This window comes from Pseudorca crassidens, chromosome 20 (assembly GCF_039906515.1).
Source record: "Pseudorca crassidens isolate mPseCra1 chromosome 20, mPseCra1.hap1, whole genome shotgun sequence".
Classification (NCBI taxonomy): Eukaryota; Metazoa; Chordata; class Mammalia; order Artiodactyla; family Delphinidae; genus Pseudorca; species Pseudorca crassidens.
In genome coordinates this window covers 28,826,446-28,848,410 of record NC_090315.1, presented here as the reverse complement: position 1 = coordinate 28,848,410, position 21,965 = coordinate 28,826,446, and the positions used below count along the sequence as shown (strand labels likewise).

Genomic DNA, 21,965 nt, shown 5'->3' with positions numbered 1-21,965 from the left:
CATTTTCTGCTCACTTTTAAGCCAACATAAAGCTGGAAAAAGCACAGGGAGACTATGCAAAATTAAAAAGAAGGGGTCCAAAGGGAAACTAAACTATCTCTTGGTACCCTTTTCCTCATGAATTCTGAGACATATGAGCGAGCTCACTCCCTCTAAGGACCTCAAAATCCTCACTTAAAGCGCCGTTTGACACCTGGTTAGAATCAGAAGCAGTGAGGACGCAAGAAAGAAGAAAAATGGCACCAAACTGGAGATGCACAAACCCACCCATATAGTTAATACCCATTCTCCTTTGCCTTTAAGAGTCGAATGGATTCCACTCCCAACTCAACTCATTTGGAAGTATGCAATGTGTTTTCCTGCTGTGTGTGTGTTTATGTTCATGTGTTTGCTTATAAAATATTTTGAGGGCTTCCCTGGTGGCGCAGTGGTTGAGAGTCCGCCTGCCGATGCAGGGGACACGGGTTCGTGCCCCGGTCCGGGAGGATCCCACATACCGCGGAGCGGCTGGGCCCGTGAGCCATGGCCGCTGAGCCTGTGCGTCCGGAGCCTATGCTCCGCAACGGGAGAGGCCACAACAGTGAGAGGCCCGCGTACCGCAAAAATATATATATATATATATATATATATTTTGAGGAAAAAAAAAAGACTACTACAAGTTAATGCTTAATTTTTCATCTGAAGAGAGTTTAAAGTACAATATGATGACTGACAATGCCCTTTTCCTTCTTTTTCTTTTTTTGGCCGCACTGCGAGGCCTGCGGGATCTCAGTTCCCCCGACCAGGGATTGAACCCAGGCCCTCAGCAGTGAAAGCGTGGCGTGAGTCCTAACCACTGGACTGCCAGGGAATTCCCAATGCCTTTTTCTTTGAATGTCCATAAATTTACCTAAATTTAATACCTGGTTGTAAAGGATCTTCAATATAAAGCATGGATGGCCTGTAGCCATCTAGCATATTTTTCTGTACTTCATCTTTGGCCACATAGGAACCACCATCCTTTATCCGGATGCCAGTCTTTAAATAATTGAAGTGTCGTCCATATAATTCAAAAAATTCTATTAAGAGAACACCATAGTTTGTATTGGGGATGCAAGCATCTTCCCTGGGATGTAACTAAAATGAGAAGAAAAAGAATTATATTGGACTTTCTCTAAATTCAAGGTGAGGATAATAAATGACATTCTAACTTCTATAAACAGTATTATTATAATTTTGCTTTAGCATAGCAGCCAATAGGTCATGGAGTTAGAGCAGGCTAATCATAATAGCACTTCTGTTATAGACAACCTAAATTAAAGCCCCATGGGTGTGGGGGGACCTGGTGGGGGACAATTTATAAGGCTGAATTTTACAGCTGCCCCAGGATGCTGAGAGCGCGGGCTTGGCCCAACATCAGGGAAGTCATTCTGGCTCACCAGCGAGTCACGCAGTTGGCAACACTGCGCCACATAAGTACGCTCACTGACGAGATTAAGGCTTCTAACTCATCTTAACCAGACAGCAAATCTCAACTCCAGCTAAACTTACAAGAGTAGGTGCTTAGAAGACATTCTTAATTTTGGCATTTGTGTTACTATTTACACCTATGGAAACCACACCATACTTTTGCATGCTAAAATTTGCAGTGAAAAGTCTCAAAAATACTAGAGCACACGGGATTAAAAATAAATTTTCTTCTCTAGGGATTTTAAAGTACTTATTTGCTAAATTATAAAAAGGTACCTAGTTTAAAGGGAAAAGTCGTAAGTAATCAAGGGAAACACTCTAATTAGAGCTTGATTTAAATTTTTTCCAAAATGATTCCCAACTGATATATTTTAAAAAATGTTTAGTGTACACTAGTATGGTATAACTTACCTGAAGGAAACTCACTGCCATTAAAAAGAGACTATAAGAACCAATTCCACCTGTAAATACTTCATTAAGGTCCCTCTGTAATAAGAACTGTTTCAATACTAAAACCAAGTATGGTAATACAGGATATTTCTGGAAAAGAAAATTGTATTTTCAATGAATTCCTACATCAATAACAGCTCTAAGCATTAACAGCATATATGGTCTCTAAGTATAAACTGGTCCTTACATTACAAACTTTGGTGGACATATGTAATATACTTAATTTTCTATTTTTAAAACAAGCTATAAAAAAGTAAGCTATAAGTAATTAAGGATTGTCTCCTCACATCTAAAATCTAAAACATGTAGACGTAAATGACAGCAGCCAAGCACTCACTACAGGACAAAAACGCTAGCAATACATATTTTGTGACACTCATTTATGACCATTACCGAATAATATTCAATTGTAAATAGGTAACAGAAACAGTACAGGACAATGTCTCAATTCTTTCTTTTTTTTTTTTTTTTTTGGCCACACCTCCCAGCTTGCAGGATCTTAGTTCCCCGACCAGGGATCGAATCCAGGCCCCATGTAGTGAAAGCGCAGAGTCCTAACCACTGGACCGCCAGGGAATTCCCATCTCTTAAAGCACTAAATCAGTGGGATTTTGAAGAATCACTTCTGGCAGGTGGCACTCCATAGGCAGACCAGGGTCCTTCAGATGATTCTGCAGAGCCCAGAAGCAGGAGCCATCCTGCCCGCTGTTCTCCATGCGGGCGGGTGAACACACAGACCCACCTTCTGTGCTTTACAAAGAAGGGTGAGAACATCCATGCTGGCCAATAGGGAGAGTGTGAGTCTGTCTGTCACTCAGGCACACACTCATTAAGTTCTCTCCACAAGCCAGGCCCTGGGCTAGGGACGCCGAGGGGAACAAAGCAAGCACAAACATCGAGAAAGAAGTCAACAACCATCACCTAAGGCGGCAGAATTACTAGTGATTTCCACTCTTTTCTTGACACTTACAATGGAAACAAACTGCTTCCATGAGAAAGAAAAAAGTTTAAACTTTTGCAAATCATGTCAAAGTAAGCAAGCACGAGAAACAACAAAAATATGGAGAAATAATCATTTTTAAACACTACAGTTGAACTCAGAAATATAGTCTCTTTAAAGAACAACTAGGCAAATTTCCAACAGAATTTTTTCTGCATATATCCTCTGACCCAGAAATTCCACTTCCGGGAATCTTCCTACAATTTATTAGTGTAAAGAAAGATGTAGGCATGGAAGGATGTCCACCAAGCACTTTCTGTAACAGAAAAAACCACTGGAAGCAACACCGGGGAAGTGCTGCACAAAGCACAATAATCCTGATGAGGGACAAGCATGTAGTCAGTGAAAAGAATGAAGGAACCCTGACTGTGCTGATACAGAAAAACCCACCAAAATATTAAGTTAGAAAAAAAGTATTAGACGTCTTGTATATAGCGTGCTATATTCCTTTTGTTAAAAATTTCAAGAAGAGGATAAAAAGCAAAGAAAAAAAGCCGATGAAGGCACATCCTATGAAGCTGGCCTAAGCATGTAAGGTGTAAGGGTGACTCACTTTTCACTACCCTTTTATACTGGTAAGATTTTTTATCATACGTATTATCCTCAATTTTAAAAAAAGTTTCTTTCTGGTAAAAAGAAACTTTATACACACCCAATACCTCCAAAAGAGTGGGATTACAGATAATATTTCTTTTCTTTTTCTGCTTTTCTATACTCTGCTCATTTATACAAGAATATGTTTACCACAGGAGAGTTAAAATTTTTTCTGACATAAAAAGAAAAAGGTGAACCTGAAGAGCTGCTAAAAAAAAAAAAAACACCGTGGGGGCTTCCCTGGTGGCACAGTGGTTAAGAATCTGCCTGCCAATGCAGGGTTCGAGCCCTGGTCCGGGAAGATCCCACATGCCGCGGAGCAACTAAGCCCGTGCGCCACAACTACTGAGCCTGTGCTCTAGAGCCCGCGTGCTGCCACTACTGAGCCCATGCGACACAACTACTGAAGCCCGCGTGCTCTAGGGCCTGTGCTCCGCAACAAGAGAAGCCACTGCAGTGAGAAGCCCGCGTACTGCAACGAAGAGTAGCCCCCGCTCTCAGCAGCTAGAGAAAACCGCATGCAGCAGAGAAGACCCAATGCAGCCAAAAATTAAATAAATGAATAAAATAAATAAATTTATTTAAAAAAAAACCATTGTGAATGGAGAGAAATGATATTCTACATAAGCCAAAGCAGTTCACAGTTTTAGTTTTGGGAGAAAAAAGCTGATGGGTTTAAGCATGTGAAATGTTCTGAAGATGATGTTGACAAATTCTGCACTATCTGGGAAGAAAACAGAATAAGCAGAAACAGACTTAAACCACTTCAAGGTAAGATAAGGACACCTGCAGGACCTATCTTACAGGTGACTTGGGGATTAAAATCTAGAAAAGGCTCCCTAGAGAGGGTCTTAATCTGAACTCTTGGAGAGAAGTTCTTCAAAAGCTTCCTCAACCCTTAATTCTTACTTGAGGTCACATTATAAATTACTGATTATTACAAGCAGATTCAAGGAAAGTAAAACCACTGCACAGAAAAGAAGCATTTGTCAGCGATACACATATAAAGATAGTTTAGCCAAGTATATCCGAACACCGCCACAACAGAATCTCAAAACACAACTCCATTTCTAACATTTTCACTGAATAAACACTATAAATTCTCTGACCTTGGTAAAATCTTTGATGAGGTCAGCTGCTCTCACACCATTCTGTACATTAAAGCTGATATCAACTTTCACTTCGGTAAAAGAATCTGTTAATTTAATAATAGGTACCTAGAAAGAGAAGACAGGTAAAATTTAGATACTTTAACCAAATCAAATGACAAAATCAGGGGATGGAAGGTTATCAGACTTGAGGTCTTCACCTCCTCATGAGGACATAAAAACACCGAGTATCCTGAACCCTCCGTACCATAGCTGACTTGGCCTTCTAGATATTTTACATTACGTATTTAGCATTAACCTCATGCAATATATTTGTAGTTTCTACTAACTGAGAGTTCTGAAATCAGGTAACAAAAACTTTCTCAACATTAATATACTTTGGAGAACAGTTTCCAACTCAAGAAAATCAAGAATTGTGAATGTCAGCCCACAGCGCCGAACCGTTTCCAATAAGAAAACCGCTAGATTCTTAAGTCACACGCAGTAAGTCGCTGGCCTTTTTGGTCAGTTTTGCAAACAGCCCAAAAAACAACCTAACAAGAGAACTTAAAATGTAAGAATGATTCTCAAATGAAAAATGATAGGATGATTTATACGTGATATCAGGAATTCTTTAAAAAAAAAAAAAAAAGCTCTATTTCTACCATGCATTAGAAAACTCAGGCCAGCAAACTTTGTGTACGGAACTGGATTTCCAAATTAACAGCTTTTAATAAAAAACAATACAAGTTGTTTTGCTCTAATAAAACCTAATATGCAAAAATCCAATAGATATATTTATTTCTAAAATGAGCTTCTGTGAAAATTCTTTAATGTCCATTCCGTTAGTTAAAATATGACTTGATTTACAAAATTTCAATTAATACAATTCTTCAAGGATACAAAATATGATAGAAAAGCAACAGCTGTACAACTATAAACTTTATCAGATATCCGCATTTTTACTTATGTTTTTTATATTAAAAAATCTCTACAGTATTATGTATGATAAATTGAATAATATTTTTTAAAGAAATGTACAACCAGAATAATTCATTTGTCTCACAAACACAACTTTTTATGTACAAACACTGTGATCATGAACAAAAGGAAGGAATAATTCACTCCCAATCCGACGGTGCTCACCAAAATTAAATTTTAATTTTACAAGTTTCATGTATAAGTAACCTAGAGAGTTTAAGATGAAATGCTGAAGAACTTACAGTTGCTTTGTCTAGAACTTTCACCGAATCCTCATCTGCAACCTTATGCTTCCGAAGAGCTTCTTCCAGGGTCCAGAGGGGTAGGTTCTCCCACTTCCCAAACACCACAAGATCGATGTCACTGAACACAGAGCACACCCAAGAGTTGTTTCAAGAAGTGAGAAACTGTACTTAAACTCATTCAAGCTACAGGCAGCAGGTTAGTACAATGGAACTCTATTTCTCACCCTGCCCATGAAGACTAAATGTGTTGGTGAGGACTGTGTTTAGAGAGGAAGTGGAAACTGGTGATTTTAACAACCTCCTCCTTCTCCTGGTCATTTCCCGGGGTGATTTTAAAAGAAGTAACACCTCAAAAACAGAGGTGGAGAGAGGTGGGATCCAGACTTTGCATTGTAATTGTGTGTGTGCTCTTTTCAAATCTGAACTAGGTAAATGTAGTACTGTTCATAACATTTAATTAAATTATTAGAAAGAGTGACTCAGGTTTTGCTGAGGCTCAGAACCTAAGTAAGGAAAAATATTAATGGACTCAAACTGAATATTTTATGGCTTTTGTAGGCCTAAGACAGCAATGGGAAGAATGGAAATTGCTAGGATCCATCCACTTTAACACATTTTAAGTTTGGGTAAAGTAGAGTGAATCAAACTCAAATGAAAAACATGATGGATGCCTAGAGTGCGCTTGAACATTTGTTAAAAGGGTAAATCTCAGGTTGAGTGCTCTTACCACAATAAAAACAAAAACATCATAAATGTTTTTGCTTCGTAAAGACCACAGCATTTCAATTCTTAGAGGACAGGTACTCACTCCTCAAGGAAGTCTTACTAACCCCCAAAATCACCCCCAACACACACACCCCACCCCCAGCTATGGGCCAAGACAGCCCTCATTTGAGAAGACCGAAACAAACAAGAGGCCTGAAAAGACCAAGACTTCCCTCAGAGAAGAGTCTGTACCCTGATTTTCTGAATCAGAACACTGGAACAGGAGCTAATAGTATGAGTTCTCAATAAAAAATGAGAGACCTGGCATTCCAGAGAATACAAAGTTCTAGAGCATAATCAGGTGTTTTACCATAATATGACATTAACATCTGTGTTAGTGGGTTAAGTTACAGGGTTGAGCAGTTATCTGCAGTGATATTCTACTTCAAGATAATTCAAATAAAATACAGGTAAGTGAATTTTTGTTTCATAAACCTGCTTTGTTTCAACTCTTACACATTCAACAGTCAAAGCGCATACACTCTAAAAAAATGTACAATCCCTTATAAGTGCCATAAATGTACTAACCTAGTAGGTAAATACAGGCCAGTTTTAAAACTTCCAAATATCTGGACCTAAAAGAGAAAAAATTGTTATATTAAAATATCAGATGAAAAGCCACCAAGCTATGGAGCAATGCAGGGTTTTGCCACCCTCTACTGGTAATTTTTAGTACTACAAGAGCATTGTTTTTCTAACACCATGCTTTCATGAAGCGGGATCCCGTGGCTTATAGGCAGACAATCGGAATATAGCTTAAACTTATTAGGTTCAAATATGTAGACTTAAATAGAAACCTCTCAAAAGTAATGTTCAGGTCACTAATGTTCCCTGATAATCTAGAGATATAATCACAAATCCTTAACTTTTGTTCTCTCAAAAGGGATCTTCGCATAGATTACTGAATTAGGGTCAGACTACTTCAGTTCCAGGACAAGTGCCAGCCTGTAGGCCATCTCCACAGAGAACACCAGGCACTGTCATTATAACATCATGCCGTGGCATAAAATCAGGACGTATCCTATCTCAAATCACAGAGAACAGTGGAAGACTCAGGCAAATATGTGTTTGCAAGTAATTGCAATAAAGGATGAACAATGAAAACAGTTCAACTTTTGAGGTGAGATGGACCCAGGAACCTAATCACAGCCTCGTGCGCCTCATCTGCAAAAAAATTGTGGATAAAATCCCCCACCTCAGAAGGAGGAGGACTGATTTAGGTCAGGGTTTCTCAACTTCAGCACTGCTGGCTTCCGGGGCAGATAATTCTTTGTGTTGAGGAGCTGTCCTGTGCATCACGTGATGTTTAGCAACCTCCCTGGCCTCTACTCATTATATGCCAGGAGCACCTCACCAGTCACGATAATAAAAAATGTCTCTGACATTGCCAGATGCCTCCTGGGGGAGAAACTTGTCCCCAGTTGAAAGCTGTCAATCTAGATCACATGGGAGGAACAACGTGGCATACAGTGGCTGCTCAATAAAACATTGCTAGTGTCCTCCCCTCTTCCCTGTACCTACAGTATCTTATTTGAAGCTTCTTTGTTTTGCCAACTGGACCAGAAAAACTTCCCTGGCTTCACCTTTACCAGCCCATGACGGAGTCTAAAGAAAAGCTATACAACACAATGTACAATGTAATGGATTCTAATAAGTTACTTCTTCGAATGCACAAAATTGTACAACAGACCCTCAAAGGAGCCCTAAAAAGTGAGCGTCCACGATAAGAACCACAAATAAGCAGAGGAAATCTTGGGCAAAAGTTTTGTTCACTGGGTGGGAGCTATACTGGGAGGCAAGGAGTGATTAGAAAAAGAGAAGAAAACAGCAGTTTCAGGAAAGTAGAACACACGCCTGCATCAGCCTAGGAAAACGAATTTCAAATGACATAAGAAATTCCTACTTGACATCTTCATTCAGCTGTACACAATTATGTAATGTTCATACTGACAGGCTGGAACAAAATAGTAACAGCGTTTTGATACATCACATCCAAATAACCCACTACTACAAGGAGGCTTTATTTGTCTTTCCTCTCTTTATAGTAATGATTCCCAAAAATAGTTTGCAGTTAGTAGCTGCTATTCAGTACTGCAAAGAAACAGTTTTAAGTAAGTCATCCAATTCAATGCAAATAATTAGGAAGCCCAAAATTCTCAAAGCTGAAGAAAATTCTTTGCTTTTAAAATTTCATTAGATCACAACTCAACAGATGCACATACACAGGGATATTACCACCTAAGCACCCTTCCACCCAGACAGGTACTCACGTCAGCACTGGGCCAGAGTTCCTTAATCACACTCTCGATCCTGTTCACCACCTCCATCCGCATCTTCTCCTCCTCTGGTCTTGGAGACATGTATTCATAAAAATCACTTATTTCTTCATGCAGACTGAAAAAGAAAAGCAGAAAAGTTAATATGAGCGGGGCCAGACTAGTGAGAAATCACTAGCTTAAAAAATCTTCCCTAATTAAGTCTATAAGATAACTCAGCTGATGATTTTACATTCATAGATTTCTCACCTTAATTTTAAAGTTACAATTCATGCTAAAATGGGAACGTACAAAATTTAATCCAAATGCCAAAATAAATAAAACAAGAAATTCCAAGAAGCCTTAATAGAAGTGTACTAGCAGCCCTCACAGCACGTATTTATCTGCCTGTGCAGAATATTTGCCGGGTGCTGGTGATTTTTAAATTTCTTAAATTTCAAGTGTAAGGCCTGGCCTCTGCCTTTACACTTCTGATCCAGTAGCTATGAACACAAGAAGATACAGAATCTAGGTGACAAAGACAAGCTTCCTGGCAGTGCGGATGACCCTCTAACCCCTCTGTAATCCATTCCTCACAGGAGCAAAACAGCGTGTCTTTCATAATGTTTGCTTAGTGAATTAAGTGTCAAATGAATAGGTCAGCCAGTGAATATCAGCAAAGACCTGAAAAGAATGGCTGGCAGACAAGGCTCCACGAAGGAGCTAAGAAGACTTCCAGAGACCGAGAGGTACGAGGCACACTCAGGGAGCACCGAGCAAAGGGCACAGCCTGTGGCGGAGGGAGGAGTAAAGGGAGGAACAGCAGCTGAGAGGAAGGCAGCACCTGATGACAGCAGGCTTTGAACGAAAAGCTAAGAAGTTCAGACCTTCCCCGGTGGTAACGGAACTATTTAAATGCTTCTGAGAGGGACCCGGGAAAGACTGACTTTAAAAATGGAGCATTTTAAGAAGATTCATCTGGCAGTGGTGCAAACAATGGATTGGGAAAGAGACGAGACTGGAGGCGGAGGAATGGCTCATAAATTACTGCAACTGTAGAAGAACTAACTAGCTGAAGGCCTGGAGGATGGTGGAAGGAAAGAAATGGGCTCCAGAAGCGCCACACACACGGACACAATGGCTGGGCCGCAGGGCATGACCAGCAATGGAAAGACAGGAGCGGGGACACCTGCAAGGGCTGAGGCCTGAGCGGCTGGGGGCATCAATGAACAAGATGAAAGGAAAAACTAGGCTGGCTGAGGGGCTGGGTGCAGTCAATTACTACTGCAGAATAGAAGAAGACGAAAATAGCATTCCTTAACAAGCTGGCACAACTGTGAAGAGCTACCTCTAGGAGGGAAAACTGAATATAAAACGGAAGGAAATCTGCTAAACTTGTGTTGGACGCAGACAAGGTGGGAGGCCGGGCTCCAGGTAGCTGGAGGTAAGCCAGAGTGAGGTTGTGCTCGTGGTGTCTCAGTCTAGCACAGCTGTGATGGACCAGGAAGCCAGGAGAAGGGCACTAGTTAAATAGCAATGGGTGCCAAGTGCCAGAGGGGAGCATGCTGGGGGGCAGTGGTAGGCAGTGCAGCCTCGAAGCAACAGAATCTGGAAGGAGGGGTGTGCCTGCAGCGGCAAGCCCATCCAGGTCCAGAGCGGGTCCGGGATTCACAGGAAGCTAGAAACACCAGGAGATCCAAAATGGTTCTAAAGAAAGGAAAGAAAAATGTCTAAGTCCCAACCTCCGCCGGCTATAACATTTAAAATGTGGCTGAGTAAGCAATCAACAGTTTCTGCCTCTTCTGATGTTTTATTTTTAGACAGAGTCCAAAAAACTTGAGTTCCAGACTCAGGCTCTGCCTGAGGGCAGCTATGTTCTTTTTGAAAAGCAACTGACACTTTCTGGCCTTGGTGTCCTCAGGCACGACCAAGGGGTTGGCAACAGGGAGCCTTTTCAGCCCCTTCGTTTCAAATCCTGGGCCATTTGGTAAGGAATGATTTATAGCGGCGTTCTGCCTGTTCACTGTGCAATACCACAGAAAACTGGATTTTAAAACTCCAGGGAGTTCTGCAGGTGGAATCAAGTCTTCCTTGGTATGCTTCTAGGTACCCTAGGATCTTCTGATTTACTTTTAAGCTTCCCAGGTTTTAATATATTCTCTAAGGTTATCCCCTTTGGCTTCTTAAAGACAACAGCTAAAATGACTAGTCATTACAGAGTTTACAGCTTGCTTTACTCTTCTGCACTTTTGGCAGGGATGAGGGCCACAAATAAACAACAAAATAAATGGACTTCTTATCTAACTGGATCATTTGCTATGTATCAGAGTTTATTTGTGGTTCGAAAGCATATCACTGTAGAATACTTCCATTTTAACCAATGGAAAAAACCTCCTAAATTTGACTGTTATCTATTCTACAAAGGCCCACTTACACATTTTCTAATTCAAATACAGGCAAAAAATATTTAGCCTGTCTTCCAGTTAATCTTCAAGTCATATGAAACTAAGTAAGAACGCTACCGAGCGCCTATGTTCAGGGCATTACAAGGAAAAAGGCTAGTCACACATGATCCTGGCACTGGGTAGTTTCCATCTAATGATGAAAAGAAATACTCATTTGAAGTAGTTTTGTGATGTGTAATATATATATTCCGCACTGTTCCACCACAGGCAGGTTGCAGATGAACGGGAGTGCTTTCCAATGATGATAGCTTCGGGAAATGGAAAGGGGTTGCCTTGCAAGGTAGTAAGGTCCCCGTCACTACAAGTATAAATAAAAAAAACTAGATGACCAGGAAGCAAACGAAGGTCTTATAAGAGATTTCTGAACTTGGTAAAAAGTGGAGAAGATTCTAAAATTCCTATTTATCACTAGGCTTTTAGGTTTCTAATTAGCACATTAATTTGGAGACAAGATATTACAGTTTTACGTGACAAATCCTTAAATCAAGACTACCCTAAACTTTAAAAATCCATGGAACCATCTTCCCATTTAGGAAAATATGGTTCTACAGCTTATCTGTAGATTTGCATTTGCCATATTGGAAGGGGGAAAGAGGAATAAAGGAAAAAGGGAGGGCTTTTAAAACAAAAACGTACTGGAACAGTAAGAACAAGAGAACCCATCTCAAGCCTGCCAGGGTCATCTCTTTACCCACACCAAACACAAACATCACTACCTATATCTCGTCTATATTTAACTAGCTACTTATAAAATGATTAAAGAACTAAGTGAGAAATGTTGGTATATTTAGGAAATAAATTTCCAGTAAAGATTTTTAAATAATTCTGAGGGGCTCTAACCCTGTGGACTGCATAATTTTACTGGCATGGTGCCATGTACATCTAGGGGCTTCAAAAATCCTGAAGGAACTGAATCCCATTTTTGGAGTAACTACTGCATGCCTGGCACACTTCTGAGTGACATGATGACCTAATAAAGGCTGGAAACTAGAGAAACTTTGCAAGTTTGCTTTCACATATTAATGCAACTTTATGCCTCTGAAATCAATGACTCAGAGAAAACTTTAGTTTCTCCCACATCTGGGTCAAAACTCAATATGATTAATTAGTAAATATTGCTGTATGCTACATACGCAGCCTTACGGTTTCTCATCTTAAATTAATAAAATCCAACTCTCCTGTGATCAAAATTCCTGAGTGATCAAAACACAGTGCCCTCTATCAGGATATCAATGTTTTCTTTTTATAAGATAAAGTGAGCATGAAAGCACACCCACTCCCTGTTTTTAAAGGAAAAGTACATAATATAAAAGCAATATGATAAAGTAGGTGCTGCTATACAACTGGAGAGGATACCACCCCCCAAAAAAACAGAATCAAAATTAATTTGCTGGGGTAAAGTTTACATTAATCTCAAAATTAATGCTAATACAAAAATTTAAAGTGACAAGGAAGAAATATCAACAAAAAATAGCTTCTGTATTTTAAAAAGTACAACCCCACAGATAATTTAGGTCAAAACAGAGACATGAAAAAAAAAAATTGCTTCTGCTCTGAGAAAAGTTCCACCAGGGAGAAATGTTAGCCTTTCAAAATGGCCCTCAAAGGCTCCGTTTCTCTGGGTATCAAAGGGAAGAACTGCTTCACACCCTTTCAGCTGGGTTGCCCAGGGTGGCGGTGTGAGTCTCTTAGGAGCTTCTGTACCCTCAAAACCAGAGGCAACATGGCAGTCTCCCTGATGCCTCCAGGCCAAGGCAGGCAGATCACCCACTGCTGGCCCCGCTGCTCAACACTGCCCCCTGCAGTTCAGCCAAAATCTGTTCAGGGGCTAACCCTGCTTCCTGAGGGACACCTGTCCAGCTTGCAATGTGCCTGAAAACACTGCCACATCAAGGGCAAGCTTTCCAGTTTCCATAACTGAAGTCCTCATTAATTATAACTTCAGATTTACATGAAGGCATTGACAAAGTTCTATTCAATTACTCCCCCCCCCAAATTTTAAGATTAATAATAACCAATTTTGACAAGGACATATGGAAAAGGCACTCACATGCTGTATGTAAAAATATAAATTACTACAACCTCTCCAGAGGTTGTTGTATTAATTAGTGATAAATAATGCTTATATAAATAATTTTTAAAATCCCATTATTTCATTAAAATCAGGATCTGGAAGAGTATCTTATCTGCAGTCCCATGTTTACTGCAGCATTATTCACAATAGCCAAGATATGGAAACAACCGAAATGTACATTGACAGATGAACAGATAAAGAAAACATGGTCTATATCTACAATGACATGTTATTCAGCCTTAAAAAAGGAAATCTTGCCATTTGCAACACAGACAAACCTGAAGGACATTATGTTAAGTAAAATAAGCCAATCAGAGAAAGACACATACTGCATGATTCCACTTATAGGCAATATTTAAAACAAACTCACAGAAGCAGAGAACAGAATGGTGGATGCCAGGGGCTGGCATAGGGGTGTGGGTGGGGAGTTGTTCAATGGGTATACAGTTTCAGTTAAACAAGATGAATAAGTTCTATAGATATGCTGTACAACACAGTGTCTATAGTTAACAATACTGTGTTATGCACTTAAAAATTTGTTAAGAGGGTAGATTTCATGTTGTATTCGTACCACAAAACAAGTGAGGGACACAAGGAAACTTTTGCAGGTGCTGGATATCTATTACCTTGACTGCAGTAATGGTTTCATGGGGGGCTGCGTATGTCCAAACTCATCCAGTTGAATATCTGCATGAAATACGTGCAGGTTTTTGTAAAGCTGTTTAAAAACAAATCCCCTTCTTTTCACCCTTCAGAAATATTTCCATGAGGGAACAAGGATATTCACCACAGCATGATTTAGGATACTAAATAATTAAGAAACAGCTTCGATGTCCATCAATGGGATCCAATTAAATAATCATAGGAGTACTCATTGACCTTCCCTTGAACTATAGCCAATAACCCATTAAAAAGAATGATGAAGAGCTAAATGAGCCGAGAGAGAAAGATCTAAGATTTGTTATGTTTAAAAGAAAGGATCCCTTTCATGTACATTAAAAAGACACACACAGGGACTTCCCCGGTGGTCCAGCGGGTAAGACTCCATGCTCCCAATGCAGGGGGCCCAGGTTCGATCCCTGGTCAGGGAAAGAGATCCCACATGCCGCAACCAAGATCCCGCGCGCCACAGCTAAGACCCGGCGCAGCCAAATAAATAAATAAAATAAATTTTAAAAAATAAAATAAAGTAATAAAAACACACACACAAAGAGAGAGAGTCACCATATGTTTCTATTTGCATTACAAGTTTTCTGGAAGGAGAACTGTTAACAGTGATGGCTGTGGGGACAGGGCATGGCAGGAGAGGTAGGGACACTTTAGTTTTTTATTTCATATCACTCTGTATAATCTTGTAATTTTTTTAAAACCACTAGTGCTTATTTGTTTGTCTGCTTTTCTAACAGGAATCATCATTATCTGTTGGGCGAGATTACAGGTCACTTGTCATCATCTTTATATTTTCCATGTGAAAAATACACACGTGTATTTCCCCAAAGCTTCGCCCCACAGAACATGGTCTATATACCATACTGTTTATGGTGACTAAACCTGGTGAGTGAATTTGGGACTGGGAAGAGACTCACTTTTTTTTAAAGTATACACTGATATATATATATAGTCTATCATTTAAAATGCATACACGTTAATTACCATTGTATATTTTTATAACAAGGAAAAATATCATTAAAGAAAATTAACACTTAAAGGAAAAAGACTCAGCTTACTCTAATAATCGAGCTTTGCAGACCAAAAGGCTACACACCAGGCAGCTGGAAGACTTGAGCAGAGAGGGGACCCCAAACCCGGGCACGCAGCAACTGACACATGACACAGTTGGGAAGTTACGGCATGCATGATGCAGTGAGTATAGTAGTAAGTTTCTGCTGCTGTCTGACTCACCCCTTCTAGGGACTTAAATCTGTGTGTATATGCAAGACAAATTTCTGGAAGAATACATAAAAACTGCTCGCAGTGGTTTCCTCTGGGGGGAGGGGGTGGGACTGAGGTCTGAGGTATAGGGATTTATACAGCCTTTTGTACTGTTTGATTTTTTTCAAATGCAAGTAGGCACCAAAAGAAGTGAATAACAGCAAGCCCTGAGGCAATCCCTAGAGCAGTCTGAGTGGCATCTTCAGGAGGCTCTAGAATCTGATTTTTACAAAGAAATTGTCACACACACACACACACACACACACACACACACACACACACGCGTCCTATATTTCCGGCTGCCGGCTAGACTCCTCTACCTATATGTCACCTCAAACTCATTCAAAATGAAATTCCTTGTCTTCTTCCAAAACCTAGCCTTCCTGCTTGCATTTTCTTCCCTGAGTTATTGTTTCCCCAAAATGGAAACCAAACTGGTCTCCCTGCCCCTAGCTTTTCCCTTCTCTGGGCCATCTTCCACGTGATCACCCTTCCTCAAGCTATCTGTGTCATTTCCTGATGCCTCTTCCCCCCCAGTACAGCCACAAAGAACTGTGCTGGTACACGCCAGGCCTCCTCAAGAGCCCCGCCCTTGTACAGGCAGGCCCTGTGCCTGGAACACCTTTTTACTCAGCCTTTGCGAGCTCCACTAGCACCTCCTCAGTCAAGTTCCCAGAAGCAGTGTCACTTCAGCTCCTCCGCAGCGCTCCTGCCCCTCTAGTCTTAGTCCTACCTCCTGCCCAGCAGTCAATCCAAGCGAGTTCACAGCAGATGCCCTGCTCACAGGCCTCCCTGCTGCGACTCGACTCTCCGAGGCAGCTCTGTGTCCCCAGACCCAGGACACAGTACGGAAAAGCACTTCTTGAGGAAGGGACCCTCAGCTGACATATGTACATCTACCCACACCCACGTCCACATATCATAAAACTTCATGTCAGGCATAGAAGATAAGAATTTTTATTTTAGGCGCTAAATATAGGAGTTCACACAAATAGGAAACACACTTACATACTAGAACACTTGAGAGAGAGTGTGAAAGGGATTTCCTGTCAGGAGACAGCGCAGGGCTTTCGTTCATGTCTCTTAGCCATTTGCCCCCAGACCTATATGAAGAGGTGAGACGTTCTTCCCTCAAAAAAGCATTAGGAAAAAGTTGTCTTCAAGTAGAAACAAATGCCAAAGGCATTTATAACCAGGGGAACATGAAGCTTCTTTCTTCACAGCTCTATCTCACCATAATTCACTTCCAATATTTTAAAATCAAATTGGCAGTCTTACACTTCAAATAGGGACAACTCAGTTGAGAATTTAACAGTGAGAAGACATGGTATTTGAGGGTCATGTTATCCACAAAAAACAAAACTAACGTAATAAAAACCAAATTTGACAGATTTTTGGCAGTAAAATTATATTTAAACACATACATCAGGATCTGAGATTAAGAATACCAGGTTTTATTTTGGTTGTAATCAAGAGAAAAAACAATAATATATAAAAGCACTAAAGAGAAGCAATTTTAAAAACCCTGAAGTTATAATAAAAATAACTGAACCTGGGGCTTCCCTGGAGGTCCAGTGGTTAAGACTCCCCTGCCTCCAGTGCAGGGGGCACAGGTTTGATCCCTGGTTGGGGAACTAAGATCCCACGTGCCACGCACGTGGCATGGGAAGGAAAGAAAGGAAAGAAAGGGAGGGGGAGGGGGAGGGGGAGGGAGAGGGGGAGGGGAGGGGAGGGGAGGGGGAGGGAGAGGGAGAGGGAGAGAAAGAGGGGGAGAGAGAGAGAGAGAGAGAAAGAGGGAGAAAGAGAGAAAGAGAGAAAGAGAGAAAGAGAAAGAAAGAAAGAAAGAAAGGAAGGAAGGAAGGAAGAAAGGAGAAAGAGAGAAAGGAAGAAAGAAAGAAATGTGTCTCAAACTGGCCCTGTAGATACTTCTTCTAAGTCCATACGTTCTCTATGAGAATTTTTAAATTGTGTGTTTTCATTTCAATATTACTCTAATAACATTAGCATGAGCTTGTTCTGGATCATCCAGATGCTTCTCTGGAAACAGAGAGCTGCCCAGGGATTCTCCAGCCCACATGCTGTTGTGTTTACCATCAAGCTAAGGCCAAAGAAGAGGATTTTAATTGGTCTGTACTAACAGTCAAGAACAGGGTAAGACCTGATACATGTATCACACACATATGCCAAATAAAGGTCAAATGGCACCCCTGAACATTTCTACAGTTTTCAGAATAGAGAAAAATGATGAGAGAACTGAGTTGTCACACGGCAAGGTACCAAAGGCATTTCCAGTGCATTCCCAACACCACAGCAGGCAATATCATATTTACATTGAGAGTAGCAATATGATCTGCGTAAAACATCATCTGTCCCATAAATTAATTTTAATTTTATTGATTCTGTCATTTTATCTGTATTTACCTGGTTGTTTTGTTTTTGTAACCTTTTTTAAGCATAAGAAATTTATCCTTGTGTGCATTCTTACATTATAATAAAAATAACTCAAGCTAGGGTGCCAAGAGCAGTCAATGGAGAAAGGACAGTCTTTTCAAAAAATGGTGCTAGGGGGCTTCCCTGGCGGCGCAATGGTTGAGAGTCCGCCTGCCGATGCAGGGGACGCGGGTTCGGGCCCCGGTCCGGGAAGATCCCACATGCCGCAGAGCGGCTGGGCCCGTGAGCCATGGCCACTTAGCCTGTGCGTCTGGAGCCAGTGCTCCGCAACAGGAGAGGCCACAACAGTGAGAGGCCCGCGTACCGAAAAAGAAAAAAAAAAAAAAAGAGAGTGAAAAGACAACCAACAGAATGGGAGAAAATATTTTCAAATCATCTATCTGATAAGGGATTAATATCCAAAATATACAAAGAACTCCTACAATTCAACAACAAAATCAAATCCCAATTCAAAAATGGACAAAGGACTTGAATGGACATTTCTCCAAAGAAGAACTATGGATGACCAATAAGCACATGAAAAGATACTCAACATCGGGCTTCCCTGGTGGCGCAGTGGTTGAGAGTCCCGCCTGCCGATGCAGGGGATGCGGGTTTGTGCCCCGGTCCAGGAAGATCCCACATGCCGCGGAGCGGCTGGGCCCGTAAGCCATGGCCGCTGAGCCTGTGCGTCCGGAGCCTGTGCTCCGCAACGGGAGAGGCCACAACAGTGAGAGGCCCGCGTACCGCAAAAAAAAAAAAAAAAAAAAGATACTCAACATCAATAGTCAATTAGAGAAATGCAAATCAGTACCATCAGATTACTTCAACCCATTAGGATGGCTATTATCAAATAAACAGAAATTAACAAATGTTGGTGAAATGTGGAAAAATCGGAACCCTCCTACATTGCTGGTGGGAATATAAAATGATTAGCTCAGGTGGAAAACTGTGGCAGTTCCTTAAAAAGTAGAATTACCATATGATGCAGCAATTCCACTCCTAGGTATAAACCCAGAAGAACTGAAAGCAGAAACTCAAGATACTTATACACCAATGTTCATAGCATTATTCACAATAGCCAAAAGGTGGAAACAAACCAAATGTCCATCAACAAATGAATGGATAAACAAAATGTGGAATATTAGTCGGCATTAAAAACGAAGGATAGGGCTTCCCTGGTGGCGCAGTGGTTGAGAGTCCGCCTGCCGATGCAGGGGACACAGGTTTGTGCCCCGGTCTGGGAAGATCCCACATGCCGCGGAGCGGCTGGGCCCGTGAGCCATGGCCACTGAGCCTGCGCATTGGGAGCCTGTGCTCCACAAACAGGAGAGGCCACAGCAGTGAGAGGCCCGCGTACCGACAAAAATAAATAAATAAATAAATAAATAAATAAATAAAAACGAAGGATATTTTGATATATGTCATAACATGCATGTTAAGAACATTATGCTAAGTGAAACAATAAGTCAGACACAAAAGGACAAATATTGTATGTTTCCACTTATATGAAGTACCTAGAATAGGCAAATTCAGCGGGAAAGCAGAACAGAGGTTAGTTACCAGGGGCTGGAGGGGAGGGGGGAATGGGGAGTGACAGTTTTAATGGGTAGATAGTTTCTGCTTGGAATGACGAAAAATTCTGGAAACTGATAGTGGTGACGGTTGGACAGTGATGTGAATGTACTTAATGCCACTGAACTGTATACTTAACAATGGTAAATTTTATGTTATGTATATTTTATCACAATAAGAAAAACTTAAGCTAACACTGGATATCTGCCAAAAATATTTTATGAAGATCTTAATCTGAGAAACACTGCTACAGAGTTAGAATTAAAAATTAAACCATTTATGTAATGTTTAAAAATATAGACACCAATGGTATATATTGCTATGGATGTAAACACAGAAGCATAAAAACATCAGCGTTGCAAGAGTGGTTACCTCTGGGAAAGGAGGGAGGTACATGGGAGGTATGCCAAACAGTGTTCAAGTGTACCTGAAAAGTTATATTCCTTATGTAAAGGGAAAAAAAGAAGAAAAAATGGAAGAAAAGAAGGGAGGGAGGGAGGGAAAAAAGGGAAAAAGTCAAATTTGTTAAATCCAGATGGTGGGGACTCAGGGGTTCACTGCTATTCTGTATCTTCTCCATATGTTTGAAATAGTTAATAATAAAAATGTGAAATGACTAAGAATCAAAAGTTTACATAATAAGGAATTAAAACTTCCTTTAGCCATTCTACACAATGAATGAGCAGACAGCCCAGACACAGGCCACGTTCCCAATTTACCATCAAGAGCACCTTCTACTTCCCATCTTCCCCTCTCCCCATGGATCTAAGCTGCCACCAACAAGCAGTCAGAGTTGTCAATCAGCATTCACTAGCCAGACTTTTCTATCTCTCACTCTGAGACCATAATTGGTCTTACAATTTTTGCTTGCCTCCAAAATTGCAAGTTAAAAAAACACTAATTCCCATTAGAATTAATGTAAAAACTGCAGGATTGCTACATACAATTAAATTCATACCAGGCTAGTAGTAATACAGTTACGATTGGTTCATAATTACTTACTGCAGGTAACTGAAAATTGTCAATAAAAGGCAAAAATTCCCAAACAAGCCAGAACTTGGAAGCAACTGCAACTTGGAGCTTTGCTACTTCGCCAGTTATATCAAAAGTGTACAAATAAGATCAGGGTAGAAATAACCCTAGAGCCATTCATAGTCATTCTTTCTCTCTCTCTCCCTCTCCCTCTCCCTCTCCCTCTCTCTCTCTCTCACACACATACACAACACACAATTAGATCTTTTTTTTTCTTTTAGCCAAAACACTATTTCCATGTAAGTATGGGAGATGTAAAAGTACACCAGGCTCAAAATGACACTAAGAACCAAAAGAGGGAACACTCCTAGGTATCTATCCAAGGGAAATGAAAACGTCTACCCACGCAAAAGCTGTTCGTAACAGCATTATTCACAATAGCCAAAAAGTGGAAACAATCCAAGTGTCCATCGATTGATGAATGAATAAACAAAATGTGGACACACTGAAATGTTATTCAGCCACATACAGGCATGATATATACTACAACATGGATGAACCTTAAAAACACGCTAAGTGAAAGAAGGCACACACAAAAGGACACCTAAGCTATATAATTCCATTTATATGAAATGCCCAAAATAAGCAAATCCATAGAGATACAAAGTAACTGCTAGTGGATATGAGGCTTGTTTTGGGGGTGATGAAAATATTCTAAAACTTATTCTGATGATAGTTGCACAACTCTGTGAATATACTAAAAGACATCTGAACTGTACATATCTCAGTGAGGCTATTATTAGGGAAAAAAGAAAAAACAAGGACAAGCTGCCATTACAGACCCCAAAAGATTCTGCCTCAACTTGTATGTCACCACAAAGCAAAATAAGAGGAATAGGAGAGTCTATAAGTCAATAGAAAGAAGACTTGTATATCCAGGTAGTAAATGACTTAACACAAACCCAAAACAAAACAACTTGACATTTTACTTAGCACATGGACCAAGGTAACAGGCAAATTGTTACGCTTTTTGAAATACTGAAAGACCCAAAAAGGACCTAGGGATCCCAGGGTCAACATGTATCTAAAGCATTCAGAACTTTTTTTTTTTTTTTTTTTGCGGTACGCGGGCCTCCTACCGCTGCGGCCTCTCCCGCTGCGGAGCACAGGCTCCAGACGCGCAGGCTCGGCGGCCATGGCTCACGCGCCCAGCCGCTCCGCGGCACGTGGGATCTTCCCAGACCGGGGCACGAACCCGTGTGCCCTGCATCGGCAGGCGGACTCTCAACCACTGCGCCACCAGGGAAGCCCAGCATTCAGAACTTTTAACGCAACGTCAATCTAATCCGAGAGTCCCAATAGCTTCTCCACATGTCATTAGAGAGTCCATGAATCTGCGCCTGCCCACCTCAGCTCCCTCCTGGGCACTGCTGGTTTCACAGGATAATCCTCAAGCATCCACAGAAAGTCAAAAACAAAAAAACAAAAACAAAAACTCTTTTCACCATTAACTTCCCTAACAATGAGCATATATTATATGTCCTTAAGTTTACCATTACTTAGGGAGTCTTGTCTCATTTTACGGAAAGTTATATAAATCTGAAGAATAACTCTTTGACATTCTCCATTGGAAGACACAACCACCCATTTCTGGAACTGCTGAATCCCTCATGTAATTACCTCTTTCCTG

The 21,965-nt window shown here is 40.8% G+C and overlaps 1 protein-coding gene across 2 annotated transcripts in view; it reads right to left on the bottom strand.

The window, feature by feature from the left end:
* TENT4B (terminal nucleotidyltransferase 4B) overlaps positions 1 to 21,965 on the bottom strand; it is a 61,452-nt gene that overhangs the window by 7,576 nt on the left and 31,911 nt on the right. For both annotated transcript variants that reach the window (XM_067721383.1, XM_067721382.1), the window contains exons 2-7: positions 8,843 to 8,966; positions 7,101 to 7,147; positions 5,805 to 5,925; positions 4,603 to 4,710; positions 1,861 to 1,989; positions 903 to 1,116 (exon numbers count right to left, since the gene is read on the bottom strand). In XM_067721383.1, coding sequence (XP_067577484.1) covers positions 903 to 1,116; positions 1,861 to 1,989; positions 4,603 to 4,710; positions 5,805 to 5,925; positions 7,101 to 7,147; positions 8,843 to 8,966 — 743 coding nt within the window. The remainder of the gene's footprint in view (positions 1 to 902; positions 1,117 to 1,860; positions 1,990 to 4,602; positions 4,711 to 5,804; positions 5,926 to 7,100; positions 7,148 to 8,842; positions 8,967 to 21,965) is intronic.